Source organism: Cupressus sempervirens, chromosome 6 (assembly GCF_028749045.1).
Source record: "Cupressus sempervirens isolate cs-2001-9-10 chromosome 6, ASM2874904v1, whole genome shotgun sequence".
Taxonomy (NCBI): Eukaryota; Viridiplantae; Streptophyta; class Pinopsida; order Cupressales; family Cupressaceae; genus Cupressus; species Cupressus sempervirens.
The window spans coordinates 659,092,159-659,116,908 of NC_143123.1; the positions used below are offsets into that span (position 1 = coordinate 659,092,159).

Sequence of the window (24,750 nt, forward strand, 5' to 3'; positions counted from 1 at the left end):
CTTCAATTTTCTTGGCTGACTTTTCTCCAATAAGATATCCAAGGTCTGTCTTATCATAAGGTCTCTAGTAAAATAGTTGTTCATCAATTTTCTCACTACTGGAATAAAGCTTCTCTAACTATTGTTTAGCATGTGTGAATTCTCCTTTCACAATAGTATTGTACTTTTCTAACTTAACATGCTCTATCTTAATAGAATCTAATTCAAATGTTACTTGAGACAACTGAGATCTTAGGTCAGCATTCTCAGATTTCAGATCTGGTTTAGTCTTACTGTCATCCTTCTTTAGACTCAAACTTAAGTTCAACACTTTTCAACTCATGTTTCAAGATCTCATTATCTTTCTCTAAGACTCCTACTTCATCATTGTCACTAATCTGCTCTTTCGATTCCTTCCTAGATTTTAGAAGATCAATCTCATCTTTCAGTTTGCCAAAGTTATCTTTTGCATCTTCATACCTATCTTTCAGGTTATCTCTTTCTTTTGTAAGAAGATCAATTTGCTCAAGAGCTCCTTCAAGATTTATCTTCAACTATTCCATATCCACAGAGATCTTACTCGAGTTGTTAAGCCTCTTCTGAGTAACTAAGCTCTGATATGAATTGTTAGAAATAGATAATACTGAGAGGGGGGGGGGGAATCAGTATTCTACAAACTTTTGCCCACAACTGAATATTATTAATTACTTTACAACATGCATATGTGTTGATGCGAGTTTTGTGTCACTACATAACATATTAGTAATTGGATGCTTGATACAGAATATCAAATACACAATTCCTCTCTTGAAAAGTTATCTCTCATGGGACATGAGTATAACTCCAATGTTCCTTACACCGTTGGATACTCGCTCAGTTTTATCAATGTGATTTGCTGGTAATCACGTAGGCGGCCTTACGTTTTCTTGTTTGAGAAAAATTTGGATCTTGGTGAGAAAATGGAGATGGTGGTTCGGTGTGAATGCTAGATGATGTTGATGGCGCGATGATGGCAATGTAGGGTGAATGGCGATGGAAGGTGAGAATGCTGATGTTTTGGTTTACTTCTCTAACTAACCTCTTCTAAGCATGAAATTTGGCTACTCAACTACTCCTACTCCTAAGAATGGAAGGTTAGCAGATGGACGAGGATCGAATCTAATGAAGGCTAACCAGCGGCCCTACCTCCATAGATGCAACGCTTCAAAGGAAAGTAAACTAGATCACCACACAAAGCCTCCCAACCAGCCGCTAGGATGCTAGTGGCCTAGTGTTGACCCCTATCAAACATCTACCAAAGCTACCATGCAACTATCCATTTTATTTTACTCTTACTCTAACAACTTGAAATGAAATTGCTTCAACTTGAAAAGAAAATTTAACTATATGGAAGTAGAAAACATGCAATAACACCCAATGTTCTTAGTCAACATGCAATGAAAAAGAGAGCACTTTGGTATTATTTTCGCAACAATTTCTCCAACCCCCCCACTTTACAAATGAGAGCCAATGGCCTTATATAGAGGTCCAAAATACAATGGACGGTAGAGATCAAAACAAGATCGACGATCCAGATTGGATCCAAAACCCTAATTAGGATTGCCACCCCATCGGCCAATGAGAAGATGCCACCTCATCAATGGACCAATGAAAAAAGTGCAAAAGTGGCAACCAATGAGAAGGCACCAAAATGGTGGCCAATCAGAAACAAACACTTGTCCTATTCTAGAAGAAAGAGAAAGTTGCCACTTGGGCTTACATAAGATGATCTTCTAATATAATTCTTCCTTTTTCTTTTGTTCTTTTAGCTAAGGCAATGAACTTAGCTAGCCTTTCGTTAACTTCTTCCATAGGAGGACAAGGTGTGTGCTTCGCTCGGAGTTCTGCTGACTTTGCCACGTTGTTTGCTGCTTGTAGTATCCTTTCGTGATTCTTCTCATATTCCTTTGCAAACCCAATAAAAGCATTGAGTGAGGAAAGGGTGTTCAGATGTTTCCTTTTGACGGCAGCCTTTCCTAACTCATCCAATCTCGATCCAAATCCTGTCTCACTGACATCCTCCTCTCTAATACCCTCAAAATCAAGTGCCACCCCAACGTCGCTCATCATGGTCGAAATGGAAGTGTCGACGCTTGGGCCGTGTTGTGCAATCTCATCATGAATTTCTTCAAGTGTTCTGAATCTGGTAGTCAATGCGACATACCAAGATTCAACTATGCTCAATCCTCTCTCATCAACCAACCGGGCTCTTTCCAAATATGCCTCCGGTAGCCTAATGAACGCCTGCAGCCTAGGAATAACCAAATCCTTGATGGGAAGAAAATTCTTCCATTCCTCTTCAAATAATCTGAATTTGTTTCTAACAGTCACCAATGACTGGAATGTTGAGATGAAGGAGGGCAAGAAATTTCGCCCATCTTGGATTGTACCATAGATCCAACCCCTTACTTCGTGTAACTGAGCTGATACCTCCTCTGAATTGCTCCCGCTATCTTGAGGAAGGGCTTCCTGATGCAGCTGTTGGATTGGCTGGCAATCTCTCCAATATTTGTTTTCGGCCTCCAACTTTACTATCCTTTCGTTTGCCTTCCTCAATCTTTCTCTGATTGATGCTATGCCTTCCTGAACCTCCTCACATTCCATATCATCTGTATTTCTTCCCAAATTATGTTCTACTATTTCGTACTCCCGGGCTGCAATCTCATCCGCTACCTTATTGACTATTGGTATAGCAATCTGAACCCTTCGGTGACCATCACTGTCGCTTCTGATTACCCTTGCTACCGTATTTGCCATCTGTTTTTGGTTCTCGCTATCATCCTTTTCTATTAGTCCTTGGATATCATCAACTGCGTGAGCCATTAACACCTCGCCTCTCGGCATAAGCATTTGCCTTAACCATAGTGGTGCAGTGCATCTCCCCAAATCCGGATTCGGTTCGACCAACAAAGCATCACCAACGGCCTTAGACGCCTGACTTATCTCTTCAATATCAATCGGCCCATCTTCTTCTCTACTAGTTTCTGCCATATTTCCTTGCTGGTTCTCCGAGAGAGGGGAGTACTCCGTACTTTCACTGTAGCCACTTGATTCCGAATCAGAGCTCACCTCCACTGCGGCCCCTTTATCACTCGAATTGACCTCTTGGCTTCTAGCCTTAGTTATACTCTCCCTTGACAGCGCTGCCCGCTGTCTCTTGGCTGGAGGTTCCGAACGTTCTTGGCTTTTCTCTACCTCCAAAGCCCTCTTCTTGCTATTTCTAACTGTCTCCGATTGCAGGCCACTTCCTTCACCCTTCTGTCCGATTGATTCTACTAGACCTTCCTTCGGTTTCATCATCTCATAAGTAAGGAGAACCTTTTGTCTTTGTAGCTTTCTCAACTTGGCATTATACCACGACTCGGTATGCAAATCTACTGTCCTTGTGACTGCCTCCAAGGAAGGATCCTGATGATCGTCCCAATCCACTGGATTCAACTCTGTTCCAACTACTGTCTCATAGTCTTCTCTCAACACACTACGATCATCCTCCAATTGATCGGGAATATCAAGGCCTCTCCATCTGATATCTCTCATCATGTTCACCGACAATCTTGAGAAAGCTAGCTTTCTCACGTGAAAATCATCCTTTGCATTGGCCCAAAAGTCCTCTATAGTGGGAACATGCTTAAATTCGCTTCCATGAGATGCCTTGATAAGACCAACAGGGTCGAATCCTTGCCTTGCTCTGTACCATCCTAGATGATACCACTCCAATTCCTTTTCCGCAGCCTCAAAGGTGGCCCGATTTGGGCAACTATCATTGCCAATTATAATTGAGAAGGAAACGCCTGTTTTCCCCTCATTCCTCATTACTCTATCATAGTGCTCAAGCTGCCTAGCCAATTCCATCAAAACTACCTTGTCGGGCGGGTATCTTGGAAGCCTCTTGGGACAAACTGTACTTCCTGCCACTCTAATGTATGTGAATTGCGGGAATTGGATGAACCAACTCCCAAACTTCTTAATTCTTGCTTCTGCTTCTGATGAAAGTCTCTTAGCATGCGCCCCTTGTAATACCCTTACTGTCTTCATGGCGAATGCATCGCAAAACATCTTGTAATCCTTGTTATTGTGCAAATGAAGCTGCGGATAGCATTCATGCACCAAATATTGCCCCGGCCCATTACCAATCTCTCCTAAGGCCCTAAGTCCCGGACTCTCATACAATCTAGCAATTAAGTAAAACAGATAGGATCCCATGTAGAATTGCCTTTGGTTTTGAACTGTTCTAAGTTGCAACTCTAAATTTTCACTTATGATCCTAGCCCAATCAAATTTTCCTTTTCCCTTTTCAATTTCATCAATGAAGAAGTACATCCAGTTTTCGAATTGCATAGCTTGAGCTAGGCCCATGATCCAGCTGAGAAGAACAATGAGATCGCCATATTCCGGCTTGAAATCTGCCACTGTAAGCCTTGTTGATTTGTTAACTCCTTTCCTTCCTTCGTGTATCCAATTCCGCTTTAGATGTGAGAAGTAGGCCTCTTGGTTACCTTGAAATGATTTGGCCGCCTGATCCACCATTACAACTGTCATGCCCTTGCTCTGGGGAATATTAAATGTCTCTTCAATTGCTTGTTCGCCAATGTTGGCCAACACTCTCTTCCCTTCGCCAAAAATGATGGATTTACTGTCTAGATCAAATCTGGATGCACACTCCATAATCAATTCCGGACAAGGCAAAGTAGGAGGAAAAGCTGCTGCATGTACAATTCCGCTCTTGTATATCCTCTTTGCCAAGGGGGATTGTCCTTCCTTTAGTCTGTCCCTCATCCGTATCATGTCCACTGTAGCGATATTAGTATCGGTTATTTTCTTCATTTTCGAGAAGAAGGAAGTTTTGGGCGTCATATCCTCTTTGTCTTTCTTAGCGTTTGCCCGCTTGGGATTCTTACTTGCACTATCATCCTCCATGCTCGTCGCCCTATTACAGGATGGTAGAGTGGTGGACCAAAAGGCAAGAAGAACCAAGTAGTGCAATTCTTAGAAAAGAGCGAAAGAATGGATGTTAGCTTAAGCACTCCTTGCAACTCTAGATGATGACTTTCACCTTAACTAATAATCTTACAGCAACTTTTCGGAACCCGGGATATGACATCAAAGAATTACAAATCCCTTTGCAAATTAGAAAACAAAGCCTCTAAGCTTATCCAACACTTGCCTTCTATGCAAAAACCAAACTTTCATATGTATCTCTTCTCCCAACAAAATTGCCCAAATCTGATATAAAAATTGCAGCCCCTCTAGAAAATCAGAATTTTGTCTTCCACAAAATTCGGCTCCCACAAAATTCGGCTAAGCATGAAAAAAAATCTGCCCTTCCACAAAATTCGCCCAAGCAAAGAAGGAGCAAAATCTGTAAAATCTGCCACCTAGGGCACAAATCGCAGCCCACAAAGTGGAGCAAAAATCCCCAAAAACGCAAAAAATCTGGCCCTTAGACAAATCGCCCAACAATGGCAATGGAGAAATTGCCCAAAAATCGCCAAAAAACTGCCTTCCACCAATTTCGGCCAAGTTTGGAAATCTGCCCTTGCTTCAAATTCGCCCAAGCATGAGGAGCAAATGAATTGATGAAAATGAAATGGGAGGGGACTCCCTTTATAGCAGCTTTCACCTTCCTCCCAGGCTGGCCGACTTGGTCCTATAGAGAAAAAAAAACCAAAATTAAAGCTAAGTTAGTGGCCCACTTTAAATACTTTGCCAAAAATTTAATTTTCTAAAATGAAAACTGCACTTTTAATTTACTAATTAACCACAAATTGCAAAACGAAATTGAATGGTGCCTTGGGGATGCTAAAAATTTCTATTTAATGAGGGTTTGCTAATTAATACATCCTTGAAGTTGAATTTTGGCTAACCAAAAGCCATTTCTTAATATTAATTTACCAATTTCATTAAATACCAAAAGCTTTCAAGGCAAATTTAATCTATTAAAGCCAATTTTTGCAATTTTCCTCTAAATCGATTTTGCTAAATAATTAAAATTTTATGACAAAAAATAAAATTGCCTCTAGAGTAAAAATCGATTTTGCAATTTAACTTCATCTTACAAAATTAAATTCTATTTCACCAAAAAAAATAAGATTTTCCAAGAACCTAAGTCTAACGAAAAATTTCCTTATTTGAAAATCATTCAAATTTACAATTAAATCCAAATTTTCAAAAGAAATCGTCTAAGTACAAAATTCACAATCTTATCCTGCCAAGTTGAAATCAATTTTGAACTTATTCGGCCTAAGGATAGAACTGATAGCTCTGGAAAATCAAGTTGAAACCGGGTGAAAAATACATCTAACCTTCTCCACTGGCCCTAAAGGCGATTAAAAAGGGGGTCCCCAAGATTTTGGGGCGATGTGTGAAAACCTCACAACAATATGTAAGTAAACTAACAATGTTGAGCAGTAAACAAAACCATACACAGAGAACTCATAACACCATTATTTGTTAGCTAAGGAAACCTTGGCCAAAGGAAAACCCCGGTGGGGATGGTACCCACAGAATGATCCATAAAAAAATCTTGTTAAGGATATTGACCCTGTTAGGAGTGTATCAAATACATATAGTGTCTTAAGTCCTTGTTAGAGGACTAGGCCCTATTAAAAGCCTCAACCCTGTTAGGAGTTGGTAGAACAATCACAATGTATGCAAAAAGAGCCCACTGCCCTAACATTCAATATACAAATAAGTTTCTTCAACAAGAATAGATATACATACAATACTGTCTCACTGTTGTGTTTCACACTTCCTCTGATCATACACCAAATTTCACATTATACAAAGCTCGCATATCACATATATTTCCTTTACAATAATTTGCATCACTTTATCGCTTCTACTTTAGCTGTGCAAGATATGATCTTTACTTATACCTTGCAAATTATCAAAACTCTTGATCAATTGGCCTTGAAGCTTCCACACGCTTGGCTAATTATAAAAATAACTCAAGGTTAACATCTAGGATGTCATCCTATCATAGTTAAGCAATTATTTTGTTACCAACATAATTTCTTAAGCCGTACAATTCATTTTACTGCCGTGCCCTGTTTTGTTTTGTTAATTACCTGTACTGGTAATTCCTCTGTAACTATCACCGTACTGTTTGTACAGATCTGCGCATTGACATATATGATCATGACACTGTCAACTATCAGTCCTCAACTGCGCATGTGCTAACTCGGACTCTATCATCCGTACATATTGAATCTATCTAAATCTATCTCTGTGTTGCTGCAAACTGTCCAATACTGAAGACAATTTTTTGTCTCTGATTTCACAATGGAATACCAAAACATATATGTTGCCATAAATATAACACTCACTTATCTACCTAGCCATATTGCCAACACAACATGTTATATCTTGTCTTTGGTGTTTTGGTTATGTTTCAGAAATGACGTTGTTCTGTCAGGTTTTGCCTTGGCCCTTCGGATTGGGCATTACATACTATATTTTGTGAGTAATGAACAACCAATCTCAAAGAAAAGCTCCAATCACAAGATTTTTAAGTATTCTATAGTGTTGGTGTAATTTATTGTTATTAAATATGTTTTAATCAGTAAGAGGCCTTTGTAGTATTTTGTATTAACATTTCTAGGTTTTATGATCTTTGCCATTACCAAAATATATTTGATACTTATGGAAGTACAATAGCAGCTGTCCTATGTTTTCTATCTACTGCAGCGTTGCATGTTTAAAAAAATACAAAAATGAAATTTGCATGTTTTATGAAAATATCAAAAGGGTTTGTTACACTAAGTCAAAACAAACAAGAATGTAAAGAGACAACTGAAAATGGTGCATCGCAGAACATTTTTTAAGTCCAAGTAAATTGTTGCTATAATCAAAAAGACAATTTTTGAAATCCAGTCTTCTAGAAGCCATAGATTTTGCATACAGGCTCAAAACAAGGTGTCTGTTTTATGTGCTTGCATAATTTATCAAGAGGATTCCAACTATGCAAAATATAGAACGTTTGATGCCAACAAAGCCCTGTTTTGGAGCGACAACAAACAATGTACTCAATTGTTATGTAATCCAAAACAAAATTAAATCCTTTTATAGATCACATTACCTTTGAAAAGATTGTTAGCTTATTGCGGCCAATAATTTGTTGTCAATGAAAAGTGAACAAACATGAAATGAGTGATCCAAGAAGGCAGGAAGCATAGAAAACAGTCTATTTAAATATGTTGGTAATAATTGAAGATACAAGGCCATGGATTAAAAAATTCAAAAAGTTAAGGCTGCAATGGGGTAGCTAGAATGTAGCTAGAATGTACGTAAGAGATGTAAAATGTGGACTAGTCCAAGTATGAGCTCATGAAATAGTCATTTATCTTACGATCTTGTTGAGTATTAAACATGAAACTAATGTCCTCTATTAACATTGACAAGAAATGAACATTGAAAACAACTAAACAACATTTTCAGAAGAAAAGTAGAAATATATGATGTAGTGAAACAAGAACAAAAAACCCACCACCCAAAGAAGTGAACGAGGGTTTCGAGTGGTGATATTATCTGTCACCAACTTAAATCCTTGATGTGCATCAATTATCTCAACTATTGTCATTGCACCAAGCAAGAAGAATACTATCTCACTAACTTCTGCAGATGTTGTGGTCAACTCCTGGACAGCTATATCAGGTGATGGAGCCTGGCATACAAAATTAATGATTGATAACTCATTAGCAAATGGAAATATATTAAAAGATACAAAAAGAGAAGAAGACATGTGGCCTTTTTCTGAACTTTTCTGAAAAAAGTTAAGGTTCATCTATGTTCTTATATGAATCTAAGGCTGAAAGGAAGAGCTGCGGACTCTATTTAAAGTGGAGTAAAAAAAATATTGAGTTGCTAGTTCCACATCTCTTCTGAAATATCGATTAATAATGAACAATAAATAGCACAATAGGAAATCAAGCACAGAATAAATCATTATTTAAGTCCTAAAACATACTAAAAATAGAAGACTTACTCCAATACTCCTAATCACCCATAAACTAACAGCCATCAAAAGTCCAACACCACTCTTATTAAAGGCAATTGATTCCTCAAAGATAATTCCAGCATATCCCAACGCAAAAACGAATACCATTGCAAGATTCTGCATTAAACAAAAATTATATTTTCATTAAGCATAGACAGGTTCACATATAAATGGTTTTAACTGCATTGTTAATAACACTTCAATGAAATAATCATTGCCAAATCTTTAAGCTCATTCTGTAATGAAGTAGCTAACATGCATTTCAAAGGCACCTGATTATCAGTTACCCAAGAATGATTAATAGCTGCTGCTCCAACAGCGACAGAGCCAAAAATAGAAAGAGCCTTCAGTAAGTCAGTCTTTGGCTTGTAATTAGCTTCATAATCAACTGAATCCATTTCATCCACTGAACATAAAGGATCACATGTTCCATATCCTGACTCCAGGCCCTGCAATGGCAGTTCCGGTAATTTTAGCAGCTACAACATGCAACAAATTTAACTTAAGGAAATCTTTTCCAGACAGAGAACAAAAAATTGATACAGCAATTATCAAGCAAAGAATATTTCACGTTCTGCTTGCAAGTTTTCAAGACTTCTAGCAAGAACCTCCAAGCCACAGACAAACACAAGGAGATTAAATTATATTAATACGTTATTACCAGAAAAAGGGGCAAGCTATTGATAGGGAGGCAAAAACAGGTGCATGTAGATGGTATTATTTGTATTAGTTATATTTTGAATATCAGCAATGGATGTGATAATATGTAATATCCTTCTATTAGGATTGCCATAATTTTTTCCGTAGAATCACAAATCTTATTAAAATATGAATTGTAAGATGGTTAAAGATATAGCTTTACCAATTAAGAGGCCTTTTAAGTTTTGAACAAGGCAAGTCTCGATTTAGGTCCTACAATCACCAAATAGGGAACAAGTGCAAATATAAAAACTGGCTATATTGTTAATGAAATATAATGTGTTATTATAAATTGATAGTGCATATGAAAGAACACACTTATAGAATTTAACTTCCATACAGATTGGTGGAAAGATTTCAATAGGGTGCCCTTAACTCAAACTTAAGCCCAAGGGCAAAAACTCTATCCCCCTTAATCCTCTACTTCATGGGGTTGCCGTACCTAGTGAGGCCTCACCATTCCCTCTTATTCTCATTGCTCTCCATCTACCCTTCACATATATTGGCTTCATATGATGTAACCCATGCCCATCCCCCCACAAGCCTTATCTAGTACCTTTGTATTACGTAGCCCATGTCCATTCCACCCAAGGCCTTATCTAGTGCCTTTAAATGATGTAGCCCATGCCCATTCCACAGTAGACCTTATCTATTGCCTTTGTATGATGTAGCATGATATGTTCCACAACAAGACTTACCTATCTTGCGAGGTACTAATACCTGACACAGTGCAAGGTAGGAGAATCCCCAAAGGAGATGTCCAAACCCCCAGCAAATAACCACAAAGCGGAAACACAACAACAAGCAACATCAATGCAAGACAAATGCAAGATTTGATACCAATTCACAACTCTTTATTTATAGATATAACTGATTACATGCAATATGCCCGGCTATAAGGCATTCCAGGTTAGGGCCAAATACAAACAGCAATTACAATACTAGTTATGCGAGATCCCGCAAGATCCAGTTACAAACCCAATCCCAACTAGTCCAGATACTCAACTAGATAAGAACACCAAGAAGAATCCACACTTGTACCCTCAGGTCCACCAAGCAATCCTCTGTTTCTCAAGTCATAGCCCTAGCTCTTCAAAATTCGCATCTACACTTCATCTCCTTCTCAAAGCTAGAATGATCAACCTCTGCCCTGTCCTCCTCCTACCTAAAGACACTACAAGACCCCTTACTTATACCTAACTAAGCCATAAGTCAGCCCAACTCATTACAAACTATATTTTAACCCTTACGTTAAATATAGGTCGAGCCACAAGTCGGCTACAACACTAAATTAAATACCCATACATAAATTAAATGTCAAAAGTCAGCTCACAGACAACTCGGCACCAACAGAAACCAAGACCAAGCCAAGCACCAGTAAATTCCTAAGCAAAGCCGAGCTCCATAGACCATGCTGAGTTTCAAAGACCATGCCATGCTGAGTTTCCAGACCATGCCGAGCTCTCAGACTATGTCGAGCTCCCAATGTACGCCGAACACCAGTATCTACCAAGCTCCACAACACTTAACCAAAATCCCTCCAAACATGCAAGATTGCAAGCAAACCCAAGATGCTCCTGCATCAATACCACTTTTCATGACTATCCTTCACAAATAGTGTCTTTGTATGATGTAACCCATGCCCATTCCACTGCAGAGCTTACCTATTGTCTTTGTATGATGTAGCATGGTCCATTCCACAACATGACTTAGCTATCTTACGAGGTATTAATAGTAATACCACTTTTCTTGTTACCTTTGAGAATAATATATTATTCTCCCAATTGTTCTCCCCTTTCTTTTATCTTTAAATGAAACTTTATCTTCCTTAATATCTCCTTTGAGTGTAGGGAGTCACAACTCTTCATTTATTAATGAACTTATGAAAGAGTCATACCCTTTGGTTATGAAAAGATACATTTGTTTGACAATTAAAAAAAATTTGTGTTAACCAAGGGGGTGTCTCCACTACCCACCTAGCAGCTCATTTTGGGGCAAGTGGGGCAAAACTAGTGCACCATTCAAACCTAGGGCAGTCTCAAACATAAGACCATAGGGGTAATCCACGACCTCAAGATCGACTACTGCACCAGATGGGTTGAGCTATTTGCCTCTCTCTCACTTATTAAATCTATCTTTACTACTTTTCGAATTTACACATATCCCATTCAAGATCTACATATTCTCTTCTTATTTTCTTCTTTCCTTCTCAATTCTTATTATACATTTTCCCTAGATCTCAACACTCCTTTTTTGCTCCATTCCATTTGATCCTTCTCCTCTATATCCTCTCATGTGAGGGTGAGGTTACATCCCTTAATCATGTTTGTCTCTTGGCAAGAGTCAGTGACCCATCGTAATCGTCCCTCTTTCGAAAAGTCATAACCCTTCGTAATTACAACCCTTTCAAAGAGTCACAACCCTTCATAATCAAAACCCTTTTGAAGATTCACAAGTTTTCCACTTATGCCTTTTGACCTTTCGTTTAACTTAACTAATATTTAATTATTTTTAACATTATTCTTTTGTATTTTTTATTTAATTATTATTGTTTATTATTTAATCATATTTCAAGAAGGCAACATGATATAATATGGTTCTAGTTGCATCCATGGAGGAGATTATATAAACATTTGCACTTAAGGAAAGGAATAGCAAGTGGGACTTATTTCCTTATTCCAATTTCTTTATAAGCGCATTTATAAATAAATGAATCAGTTATGATATAATATTGCAACCTTGTCCAATTACTCAACAAATATGTGATATCCCAATTTCAGAACAAAAAAAATGTGTAAAAAAATAGGCAAGGAAAAAAGCATAACTTGTCAAGCAAGAGCCTACAACACAACAACTTGTGAGCCTCTCATGTGGGAGGTCTTGGGTTCGAGTCTAATCAAGCTTAACACATGATAATAATTAATTTCAACAAATAATAATAATCAATCTAGGCTTCAACCCATTACCTATCAAAAAAAAAAGCAAACCTTGCCTTTGTGAATAATTTGTATTTCATATAGTTTACGATTGATCTAATGATAGATGAAGTTGGCAATCACCAAGGCATCCATCCACCATGTAGACACCTTAGCTCTAATGTTATGTACAAGTGACCTCTCAATGATCACTTGTATATATCACCACAGTAGTGGGTTGTATGATGGACCGATGGCTTGATGATCAATTTTACAACCATCATGTTGTGCACTAAATTGATTTCTTATGCAATGCAATCAACATAAATGCATCCATTCATGATATGCCATCATATGCATATGCATAAATTAATTGTCATACATACATACACGATGGATGCATATTTGTATCATTTATGCATACATCCATCCTGATGTGATTGCATAGTAATCATTCATACCATTGCATCATATTCCATATTACATCATCCTAATAACAATATCATAGCACCAACCTTCATTCATATCATGATCATTGACACTGTATCTAGGATTAAACATAATATCAGTTCAGCCTGTTGGTGAACAGCAAGTAAACATATAACTTAACAAAGTAAAGTATTATTCATTCATCAAATGCTTTCGTCCAAAATAATAATATTCAATACCAACATGGTGCCAATTACATAAGTGTATGCCATATTTATAACATCCAACACGGTGCCAATGAAGCGGCACAGTCGTACCTGTACCCATAACCATCTACCTACCCAATTCATCAGCCAACATCATCTCCCCCCCCCCCCAAAAAAAAAAAAGTCATCTCCTAGCAACTCAAAACTGACAAAATTAGGAGACATACAAATATAGAAACAAACATAGACTAGGGAGGAGGTTGCATCCCTGAAGTGTTCAGCAGCTGGCGCAACTCGTAAACTTGATTGATGCGTATACATAAGTCCTTTTGTATCCAGGTGTTGATCTCCACAACCTCGTTCAGTAGAATTGTTGCCTCCATAGCCTGAGTCTGAGTCGCCTGCAATCCTTTTTCAGTCTTCCTTGTCTTGCAAGAGCACTGCTTGCTCTGTTGCCCATGTTGCCTATTGACTAGCCAATTCAGTAGCTAACTCCTCTCAAGCCTTTGCCTCGACTGCCTTGGACCTCGAAGTTGCAACCCTCTCTACTTCTCTATCTTCCTTTGCACGCCAATGAGCATAGTAGACGTCTTTATAAGCCCCTACTATCTCATGTGCAAGCTTCTCCATAACAGTGTTGCACGGTCCCAACTCGGATTTTGTAGTCCAATCTGCCAACATATCTGACGTTTCCACGGCTGGCCATCCTCTGCCATCAAAGCAAGCGCAGAAATGCTCCGGGCAGCCCCTCTAGATATAGGCTCGGATCAACTGCAACTCCCTTCTACGAGTCAAAGCATGTTGTACAATAATTCGACCTCTCTCCAACACATCCTCTGTGGCCCTAATGTATGCCACGGTTCTCTCCTCATCCAACCCATAATTCAGCCTATCCTCAGTATCGGCATTCTGCTCCGTATCCATCTCTGTCTCTGCCTCCCTCTCTACCCCTGTTGTGACAACCACGTCTACCTCCTGTGCAGCCCCTTCATCTTCGAACGCATCCTAGGACTATGCCACTCTCCACTCTTGTGGCTCCAAAATGGCAGATACTCCTGTCAATACTTTCTCCCTCCCATACTTCCACCATGTCAAGGCTGATCACCTTAGCCTAAATTTGGCTACCTTAACTCTTTGTGCTTCAACCACACCTTCACACTTAAAGTGATTCTCCATCCCTTCAATCCACTCCATTACTAGTTCAGTATCCATCTTCCCACTAAACAAGGGAATCCCTTCTAGGGCTTTTCCCCCTAATACCTTCATGGCCTTTAGGAATGGCTCTTCATCTATTGGAGGGTCTGGTTCAAGGATAATATCTTCTTCTTCAACCTTCTCTTTACCCTTACTGCTGCTTTCACCTTCTTGGTCTTTCTTCTTAGCTGCCTCAGCAACTTCTTCTAATTTGGTTTTCATTTCTTCTGGGACTTAATCAAGGATTCTATTTCTCTCCTTTTGCTCACCCATTTCTTTGGAAAACTCTGCATTGGTTATCATGATTGCTTCTCCAACTGATTCTTCAGTCTGAAACATCTAACCACAAACCCAAACCTTCTTGCTCTAATACCACGTTGATGAAAGTCTAGATAGTTTGCTTGCTTAGTCCTTATCTTCTCCAGGACTTGCTTAGGCTTTCCCTTGGCCTATTAGGGTTCACTTTAATACCCTAACCTCTTGAGGATCTCTATCCTATCCTCTAACTACTCACTACCTAGTTACACAAAGCATTTTTGCTTCTTCCTTCACCAAATGCCTCTACAAACTAACTAGCGAACTTCAATTTTTGATCCATCTTGTTCATTTCCACAAGTACATGGAGTGAGGGGATCATACATGAGATGTTAGACTTCTCCTAGGTTTTTGGACACAAATCCCACAAGTTTTCCTCAAGTACTTTGCATCTACACCACAACTGTCAAAAACAGGCCTAATTGAATTAGCCCTCCTACTTGGGTTTTTGGACCATAACTTTAAATTTCTCTCAACAAAGTGACAAACAAATTATGGATTCGAGTATCCTTTTGGAAAACCTAAAGGATTTTGTGAGGTTCAGGTCTCCAAGCCATTCGTACACCTAAAAGCAATTTTTATGCCTATAATTAAGGATTTCACATTGAGAATAACAGTGCTGACTAGGGTCTAATCATACCCTTAACAAAACTTGTTTTGAAACTTTCTCCTCTAGCATATAGTATCATCACTCACCCCTATCCATTCTGCAACTCATGGTTTGAAGTATCTATCACATTCAAACCTCCAAAAGCTTCTTGACAACACTGTGATTGCCTAACCAAGTGACTGTGACTCGCCTAGGGCATCACATTAAAAATGGTTAACCAGCATTCCAGGGCCCCAAAAGCTATATACAAAAGTTATATACATAATGTACACAAGTTCCACTTCCATTCCCCTTAAGGCTGTGATGAATCCAGGGTCAGAACTCACGAGGGAGACATTTTTGCAAAAACTACCAAGACTGGAACAGCACAGTCTGATTGCAAAAGATTTTCAAAAGATAATCAAATGAACTTCTACAACCTAGCAATCTTAAACAAAAAGAACTCTACAAACATGAACTACAATAATCCAAAGTAAAAACTCAAACTTCAATCTATTTTTGTGAATATGCAATCTAAAACAAGTAAAACTGTCAAAAGTGGGGCAAAATTTGTGGTTTTCAATAACAAAACTTCTTTCTTACAACCTCCAACCTCTGCAATGAGTGTATTTCGTTGTTTTATAAGTTTACCAAGAGGTTTCAGACAGTTATATTATCTATCAACCTCAAATCCGCAATGTGTTCAATTCTTGCCAAAATGTTGTCATGCAACTTTTCAAAGTTGCTGACAACTTTTGCATTTTTGCAATTTTAAGACATAACCCTTGGAATCTTCCCAATAGGTCTAACATGGTCCATTTATGATGTCTAGTTAGCCTTTAGAGCATCAACCCACAAGTTTTTGACCACTTTGCCCTATTTGACAACTTTGTCAAGATTTGACATCTTTTTGACAACTTTCTCATCTTTTGCTCCAAATGGTATATAGGATCTCCAATCCATGAAAGGGGATGTAAAAACATCATGGAGGACAAGATAAGTTAAAAAGCATACCTTCCACAGGCTTTTATGGTCTAAGACCCATAACCCCTAACACAAGCAACATTAAGCAAGCAAACCAAAACCTCGTAGAATGGATTGAACCTAATCAACTCCACCTAGGAACAAACTCACCAATGACCTTGAAAGGTCCAAACTCGCACTCCTGATTATGGTCTAAGACCCATAACCCCTAACACAAGCAACATTAAGCAAGCAAACCAAAACCTCGTAGAATGGATTGAACCTAATCAACTCCACCTAGGAACAAACTCACCAATGACCTTGAAAGGTCCAAACTCACACTCCTGACTTGGTTAGATTCATTACATGCCAAAATCAAAACTAGAAACCAAAACAAGGAGCTTTGACTAGGCGCTCCTACACCATTCTCCTACCTGAGGATTGGTGAATTTGATGGTTTCCCGAAGAGACTCCCTTGATATCCTAAAGATAAGGTAGTCCTCGTTGAATTGTGTAGGCAAATATTGGAAGTCAATACCTTGTGTTCTAATGTGAAGAAGATTGTCGAGATTCCTTTTCCAATTGTGCTAGGACCTTATTCTTGTGCCTCAAGGTCAGATGCCTGGAACTTAGTCAAAGCCTTTGAAAAAGGAATTAAATTAAGTGACTATGAAGTTATAAGGCCCCGATATGATCCAGTTAGCTTTGTCAAAGATTATCTAAAGCTTGGCTATGCTTACAGGCATGTCCTAGATATTGAAGATTATTGGGTCAAATGTCATAATGAGGACCAAACCAGAGAAAGGTACTAGTCTAGGTTAACACTAGATGAGATAAAGTTGTATAATGACACTGTTGATATTAGTGATCTTACAAACGATGGCTCTCACATGCATCCCTCAACCTATGAGCAAATCAAGGACACTCCTATAGTGTCGATTTCGCCTGATGGCCCTGTTATTGATACAATGGAGGTTCTCATGAGTGGAACCATTAAAAGGACAGACAAATGGGTTGAATGGACCAGCAAGAAGAACAAGAACTAGAGCCACAAGTTCTATTAGTGGAGTAGCTTTCGGAACAGCTCAGTCATCTGCTGCTACATCAACATTAGCTGGACCAACACAATCTGTTGGTGGAGGGGGAGACCAACCTCCTAAGAAGAATGTACAAATCACTCCAACCTGTGGAGGAGGATCTTTGCCAGATACCAAAAAAGTTGGAGATAAAGAGGCAGAGAAAAATAGAGATAAAGAAAAGGAGAAGGAGAAATCAGTAGCCAAGGGCTCCTCACCTGTGCCAGTCCTTGAAGGTGACAACAACCCTTTGGATGGTCAGGAACAGGAAGCATCTCAGCAAGGTGATACTCTAGCCCTCTCCATTACTAAAGCAACTCCCCTTCCATTTCCTAGTCAGGGCAAGGTGACACCCCCAGTGGCAAGGAAGCTCTTTGATCCAACAGCCCTGCAATCAGCACTCAATGTCGTTTCAACTCAGTCTTGGTTGGAAGAGACCATTGATAGAAAGAAGAGGAGATGTGAGGAAGGTGCTCCATCTGAAGACCTCATTGTACAGGCAACTCAATCTGAGCCAGTGTCAAAGAAGGCAAAGAAGCAGAAGACTCCAACAGCATTGGCAACAGATTTTTCTACTAGTTACAAGCTAGTGGAGATTGCAGAACCTTAGAAGAAGGGAAAATTTCATGAGTTAACTCCTAAAAAATTTCAAATTAGAACGGTTGACATAGGCATTCCAGTTCATAATTCTATGGCCAACATCTGCAAATAAACAAATGTAAAGATTGAAGACAGATTGGAGGAGTTAAGGTCAAAGAAACAGGTATTGAAAGCCTCAAATAAAGACTTAATGGATTACATCAGAGCTTCTCTTGGAAGCACATCTATAAGTACATTTGACCCAAGTGCAAAAGAGGACAAAAATTTATCGCTTAAGCTACAGCAAGAGAGGCAATTTGGTCAAGTTAGTTGTGCCTGGATAGATGAATTGAAGATCCAAGGTCCCCCTCTCATTCAAAACCTTGGAAATCTGTTACTAGACATAGATAGATTGAGAGAAGCAGTGTCAAAACACCAGACTTCAATGAAGAGAGAGTCAGAAGGCCTAACAGAGCAATTGGCCTTGTTACAAGAGGTGATTGACATGAAGACTAATGTTGTTGTGACCCATGGAATACTCAAGTCGGGTCAAGAACCATTGCTTCATTGGAAGCAATCGATGGAATTCAAAATTGACAATTCAATACGTCTGAGCATGAATTAAAGGGTGTCTATGATTTAGTGAAGAAGGTAATGGATAAGATATTCGAACATTTAAAGGTTTTGCACATTGAATCATATGTCACCAACAATGGCCAGCTGGTAGACATCGAGCGAACGAAGACTAAGTTTCTAGCATTCCTCGAAGAAGCTACTGATCTGGCAAACTTCCAAGTGGCAAAGATTGTGGAACTCACAGCAATGGATTGTGTTCTGAAGCGTGCAACAGAGAAGCTTCAATCAAGGATCTCCAGAGTCGAAGAATTGACAGAAATGCATGATTATTGGATGATTAGAGCTAATAACATTCTCATTCCAAATGTCTTGGAGTTGAAGAATGTAACTGATGCAATGAAGGCCTACAAAGCTAAATCCGTAACTCCAAAGAAAAACTGATGCTCTGGCAAAAGTATTACATTCTCCCTACAAAATGTGACAAGTGTCACACTCTCTCTCTCTCACCTTCTGATATTGTAGCCATATTTGGCATTCTCCTAGTAGGCATAAACTTTGTAATGGATCACTGACCAGTCAATCCTATTCTTAGAATACATCTGTTCAAAGATGCTCTATATGGTAATCAAGAAATATAGCAGGCCAGTTCTAAGGGCCTATAAATGATACTTTTTGGGAAGTAAATAAGATCGGAAAAATTTTGATGTGGGCAAACCCCTGTACCTGGGACTACTGTGAGAGACTCTACGTCCATGATTTGATTCTGTCATTCATATTAGTTTAGTTTTAGCTCTTGCATGATTTGGAAATGAAATGTGTTGTTAATGAAAGCCCTACGATTGAAAATAAACTAGGATTTGTTACTATCTTTTAATGGTTATATGATATATTACCATCATTTACAGTGATAAGTAGGAGATGATTTCTACAGCAAGTCATATTGTGATATTGCTATCAAGATTTAACTATGTGATTTTTGAGTCAAACTCATTGACCCATGTTTCATGAGTAGTGATTCAACATGAATCCATCTCTCATGAGAATATATAGAACACTTGGCACTCATTGGATCTAGATGATGCTCACAGGGGTGAAGCACCGGGACTTCCCAGGAGATCACCCATCCCAATACTACTCTAGCCTAAGCGCGTTTAACTGCGGAGTTTCCTCCATGGTTAAACCCAAAGCTTGCAACCCAATTTGCAAAACCTTCACCAAGTGTTGTGCCTTATGAACCATTCATTAGAAAGCCCTTTAAGCTCATCAATTGATAAGTAGGAGATAATTTCCACAACAAGTCAAATTGTGATATTGCTATCATGACTTAACTGTGTGATTTTTGAGTCAAACTCATTGACCCATGTTTCATGAGTAGTGATTCAACATGAATCCATCTCTCATGAGAATAAATGGAACACTTAGCACCCATTGGATCTAGGTGATGCTCACAAGGGTGAAGCCCCAGGAATTCCTAGGAGGTCACCCATCCCAGTACTGCTCCAGCCTGAGCGCACTTAACTACGGAGTTTCCTCCATGGTTAAACCCAAAGCTTGCAACCCCATTTGCAAAACCTTCACCAAGTGTTGTGCGTTATGAACCATTCATTAGAAAGCCCCTTAAGCTCATCAATTGATAAGTAGGAGATAATTTCCACAACAAGTCAAATTGTGATATTGGTATTAGGATTTAACTATGTAATTTTTGAGTCAAACTCATTGACCCATGTTTCATGAGTAGTGATTCAACATGAATCCATCTCTCATGGGAATAAATGGAACACTTAGCACTCATCTGGAGTAGTAGTGGGATGAATGACCTCCCGGGAAGTCTCGCTACTTCACCCCTATAAGCATCACCTAGATCCAATGAGTGCTATGTGTTCCATTTATTCTCATGTGAGATGGATTCATGTCGAATCACTACTCATGAAACATGGGTCAATGAGTTTTGACTCAAAAACCACACAATTAAATCCTGATAGCAATATCACACACCATTTATAGCGTTTCCTAATTTCCTCTATTCTGTGCAAGCTTGTTTCATGTGCACTTTCATTGCTGTGTGAGAGGCTTGGGATTTGGTTAATGTAAGCTGCTGAGTAGGAAGCAAACAGTTGCTGTGAAATCTCAATAACTTGGGCAATCTGGGTATTGTTAGTTAATCACATTTTCTCTTTGTATGCAGTATGCATCAATCGATAGTTTTGCATTGTTGCATCATGCATTTGGTAGATTAGTAGATTACATTTAGGTGAGGAGCTTAAAAGTAACTCATATATGTTCATAGTTGTGAAGGTCGTGAGTCATCATCTGAAATCCACCTAGAATGCTTGAAGTGTTGGACAATCTAGTCATACCTCTTCTGCTCTCTGGTTAAGAGCATACCCCTAAAATTGTTAATCTATTAAAAACGATATTCATTGCAAATCTTTGCACACAAAGGAGTTGTACCTTTCAATTAAGGGGTCTTTGATAGAACACCTACAATGACCCATTTTGTTGTTAACTACTTTGTCTTTCATCACATTGGGCATATTGAGAGTCAAGGTACAAACCAAATCAAGGAAGACAAATTGTTAACCAACAAGAAGAAAAGAAGAAAAGTGAGAGAAAGGAAGAAAAACAAGAGGCCATAGGTTTGCAAACAGCAGTGAAGAAGAGCTTAAAAGCTTCCACAAATCACATTGGGCAGCGGTATACTTGCATTGAGAGCATCAACGAGTCCATAGCAAATGTTCCAAGGCTTCTCAACTCATTTAAAAGAGGTAAGTGTAAAATTTTGTAGATTTTGTTGGTTTTTTGTATGTTTATAGTCTTTTCATTTATTGTTCATTTTTTAAAATTAACTTTCCAAATTTTGAATTTTTCTAAAAAAATATAAATTGCATACTTCAACAAGAGAACTAGAACAATAGAAAATCCTAGATTCTTTTTAGCGTTGAAGTTGATGAAATCCAACTCCGAAGACGCCCAAGATCACCTACATGCAAAAACCTATCAAAGGGAAGCCAAGGAAGGAAGAGCGTGGAGCAAGGGAATAAAACCCTAAACGGACATGAGAGACCAGAAGATATTGCAACACAAAAAAATATATATTTACAATATGCAATGAGATATGAAAATACAATGAGGGAGCTCGAATATAAAGAGCTCAAGGAATCTCCTAGAACAAGCTAGAAGACGCTAGGAGATAAGTGTGACAACTAAGCATACATCCACATGAGGTGGAAAGTCCTTGAACAAAGTGAGAGGATAAATATGACTTAGGAGAGAACAAACCCCCGTATTGTCAACAACTTATAACAAACTCCTAGACTACAACTAATTAATAAATGCATTTACCTAAGTAAGCTTAAGTAAATAGAATAAATAATTAGTAAATTAATTATTTACTCTAACATTGAGGAAAAATTCTAAACATTTATTTATAATATTTTCTAAAAACAATGTAGGGTTCGCTGATTGTTCTAAATTCTTGCTTTGAAAATTGAGAATTTCCAAGCAAAAAACACAACGCACAAATGGACAGGTTGTTTTTTTCTATTAGTTTATAGTTTTATAAAATACAATTCACAAATGATAATTTGTTCTTTGAGTGCTTTGTAAGTAGTTAGAGTACGTTTGTCTTGAACCATCTGGTTCAAGAAGGGTAGGTTTCCTTTCTATTGGTTTATTTTTAGTTGCCTTTAAAGCTAGCAGGATAATTTGCCTTAAAAAATTTTGGTGGCTTTGGTGGCTTTGGTCTTAGAGTAGAAGTTGTTAGTGTAGTTGCGTCAGTTTGCAGATCCACCTTGGATCCTTTGACCCAACTGTTTAGTCACTTAGATGTTTAGTTTTCTTTGGCTTAGGCATTCCATTCTTGGTTAGTTTAGTTTAGAGGGATCCCAATTTGTGAGAAAGGTGATGGCTTACAAGGCACACTTTGTTATTTCTCTTGGTAGATTTGTTTGGTTTTCCCTAGATATCAATCTATCAAGTTCCCTTGAATTGGAGATTGTTCCTAATAACCTTCTCTTTCAAAAATGAGTTGTCCTAAATTTGGAACGGAGTCATACAAAGTGTTTTTGAGTACCTAGGTCATTTGATTACAACATTTTACTCACAATTAATAGTTTTTGAGTCATTGGAGTCTTGTGGGAGGAGTTAGTGAAAAATCTTAATGCCCGCTTAAGTGCCACTACAATTCTTGAGCCCTTGCCACTTCAAAAGGTGTAAAATAGCAATACCAAAGAATAAAAAGGAAAGGAAATGAAATGTTTGGCATGGGTATGTGAATATCCCTATCAGTACTAAAGTGAACAGAACATTATATCCGTTGAAGATCATCACAATACTGAGGAAGCAAACAATAACATATGATCATCAAGACCATCTATCATGTAATGTCCCTACTCAAATCTGATCTCAAAGTGCTGATACGGAACTCAAGGAATATCATCAAACAATTCACTTGCAACCTCCCAGCTTGCTGGTTTATGTGATCAGACTGATATGTTATTTGAAAATTGACTAATGAACGCTTCCAATGCTTGTAAACAACTCTAGTATGCATAAACAATCACTTAGATGCATTTACAACTTCCCTTTTATGCACTTCAATGCTTTCTATATGCAAATTATTCTTCTTCAGCCACTTGACATTATGTCAAACAGTTGGCATTCAAGGAATCTATGACTGTTATAAATTTCAGTTTGCTCCAGCACTTGTGATTGCAAGTATTGCTTGAAGTTCACTTCTAAATGATTTTATCAAACACCTAGGATGTTTATGCAAGTCTTTTATATACTTTCTATGCATAATAATGAATTCTAACATCAAACTAACCACCTACAGCCAAGTGACTTTTCATCATACAACTGGCATACATCCTCATACAATATTCAAATGATCATTACAATAAAATATAACTCCCAAAGGAGGACACTTAATTTGAAATGCTATCTTTCCTACAATGATGACAATGAAAAGATGCCAAGACTCTTGGCTAACATCCACAAGAATAATACTTAAATCTGATACAAACTTTCATCTACAGCCATACCTTCTAATATGCATCTAAATGATAAGAAAAATGCATGGAATATCCAAAAGAACTTGATTGTAGATGGCTGTAATAATTTTCACCAACGCTGCCTTTCCGCTTTGCTATTTCAGATCTGCTTTTTCGCTTTGCTTTTTTGGATCTGCTTTTTCTGATTGCTTTTTTGGATTGTTTTTTTCGGACTGCTTTTTTGGATTGCTTTTTCAGACTGTTTTTTCGGATTTCTTTTTCAGACTGCTTTTTGTACTCAAATATTTTTTCTCAATGTAGCACAAATAGAAGACTGAAGTATCTTCCTCCTAGCTGCAATAATTTAAGTGATATTTCACACCCTCAAAATTGCTATCAATAGGAAGTTTTCGTTTCCTATGACAAAGAAGTAATCTGCAAAAACCCTAGGCTCCACAAAGTGAAACAACAACAACAACATCAAATCTACCTCCCTCTGAATGAAGCCCAAGATGCCTATTTATTCTTTTTCTCCACTTTCTCCAGAAACTTCTAGAACATTATTTTATTTATTAAGTGACTTTATAAAATATTTTATAATTCAAGTCACTTTATTAAATTAATTAAATATAAAGTTACCTTTTAATATTTGTTGATTTGATAACTTCATAAATAATTAACTTAATACCACTTATTTATTTAATTAAAATAATTAATTACTCATCCTCATAAAATATTCATTATTTTGGACAACTTAATTAATTTAATTAATTAAATCAAATTAACTCCAAAAAGGGGACATGACATGTCATCATTTCAACTTTCTATAGATCATATTAATATTTCCAAATTATCAATGGCGTGACATATCTACATCTAGGCAGGTAGATTATGGTTGGGAATAGCAAATAGCTTTAGAGCCATTTAATTATTCAAAGGAGACACAATTTAATGAAGCCTGATTATCAAACTAATGCCCAGTGTCAAATACCTCTAACAGAGGATTGTTATCACAGTTTTAATTTGTATTGTATGCTTTGCTCAATTAAATAAACATAACTAGAAATGGTGACAAGAAGATCTAAATATATCATTCCAATTGGTTACAATACTGCTAACGTAAGGAGTTATCCACCAAACATTGCCAACAACATACCTTAGAAGGATTAATTCATGAGTATAGGAGTTGAGGATTTGAGAGGCAC

General features: G+C 38.0%; 1 protein-coding gene across 2 annotated transcripts in view; it reads right to left on the reverse strand.

The window, feature by feature from the left end:
• The window catches only part of LOC149553916 (sodium/proton antiporter 2-like), a 185,509-nt gene that overhangs the window by 127,027 nt on the left and 33,732 nt on the right, over positions 1–24,750 (reverse strand). The window contains exons 2-4 of one of the 2 annotated variants that reach the window (XM_089789258.1): positions 9,286–9,462; positions 9,002–9,130; positions 8,504–8,680 (exon numbers count right to left, since the gene is read on the reverse strand). In XM_089789258.1, coding sequence (XP_089645384.1) covers positions 8,504–8,680; positions 9,002–9,130; positions 9,286–9,462 — 483 coding nt within the window. The remainder of the gene's footprint in view (positions 1–8,503; positions 8,681–9,001; positions 9,131–9,285; positions 9,463–24,750) is intronic. The other variant, XM_089789259.1, reaches the window with a different exon arrangement.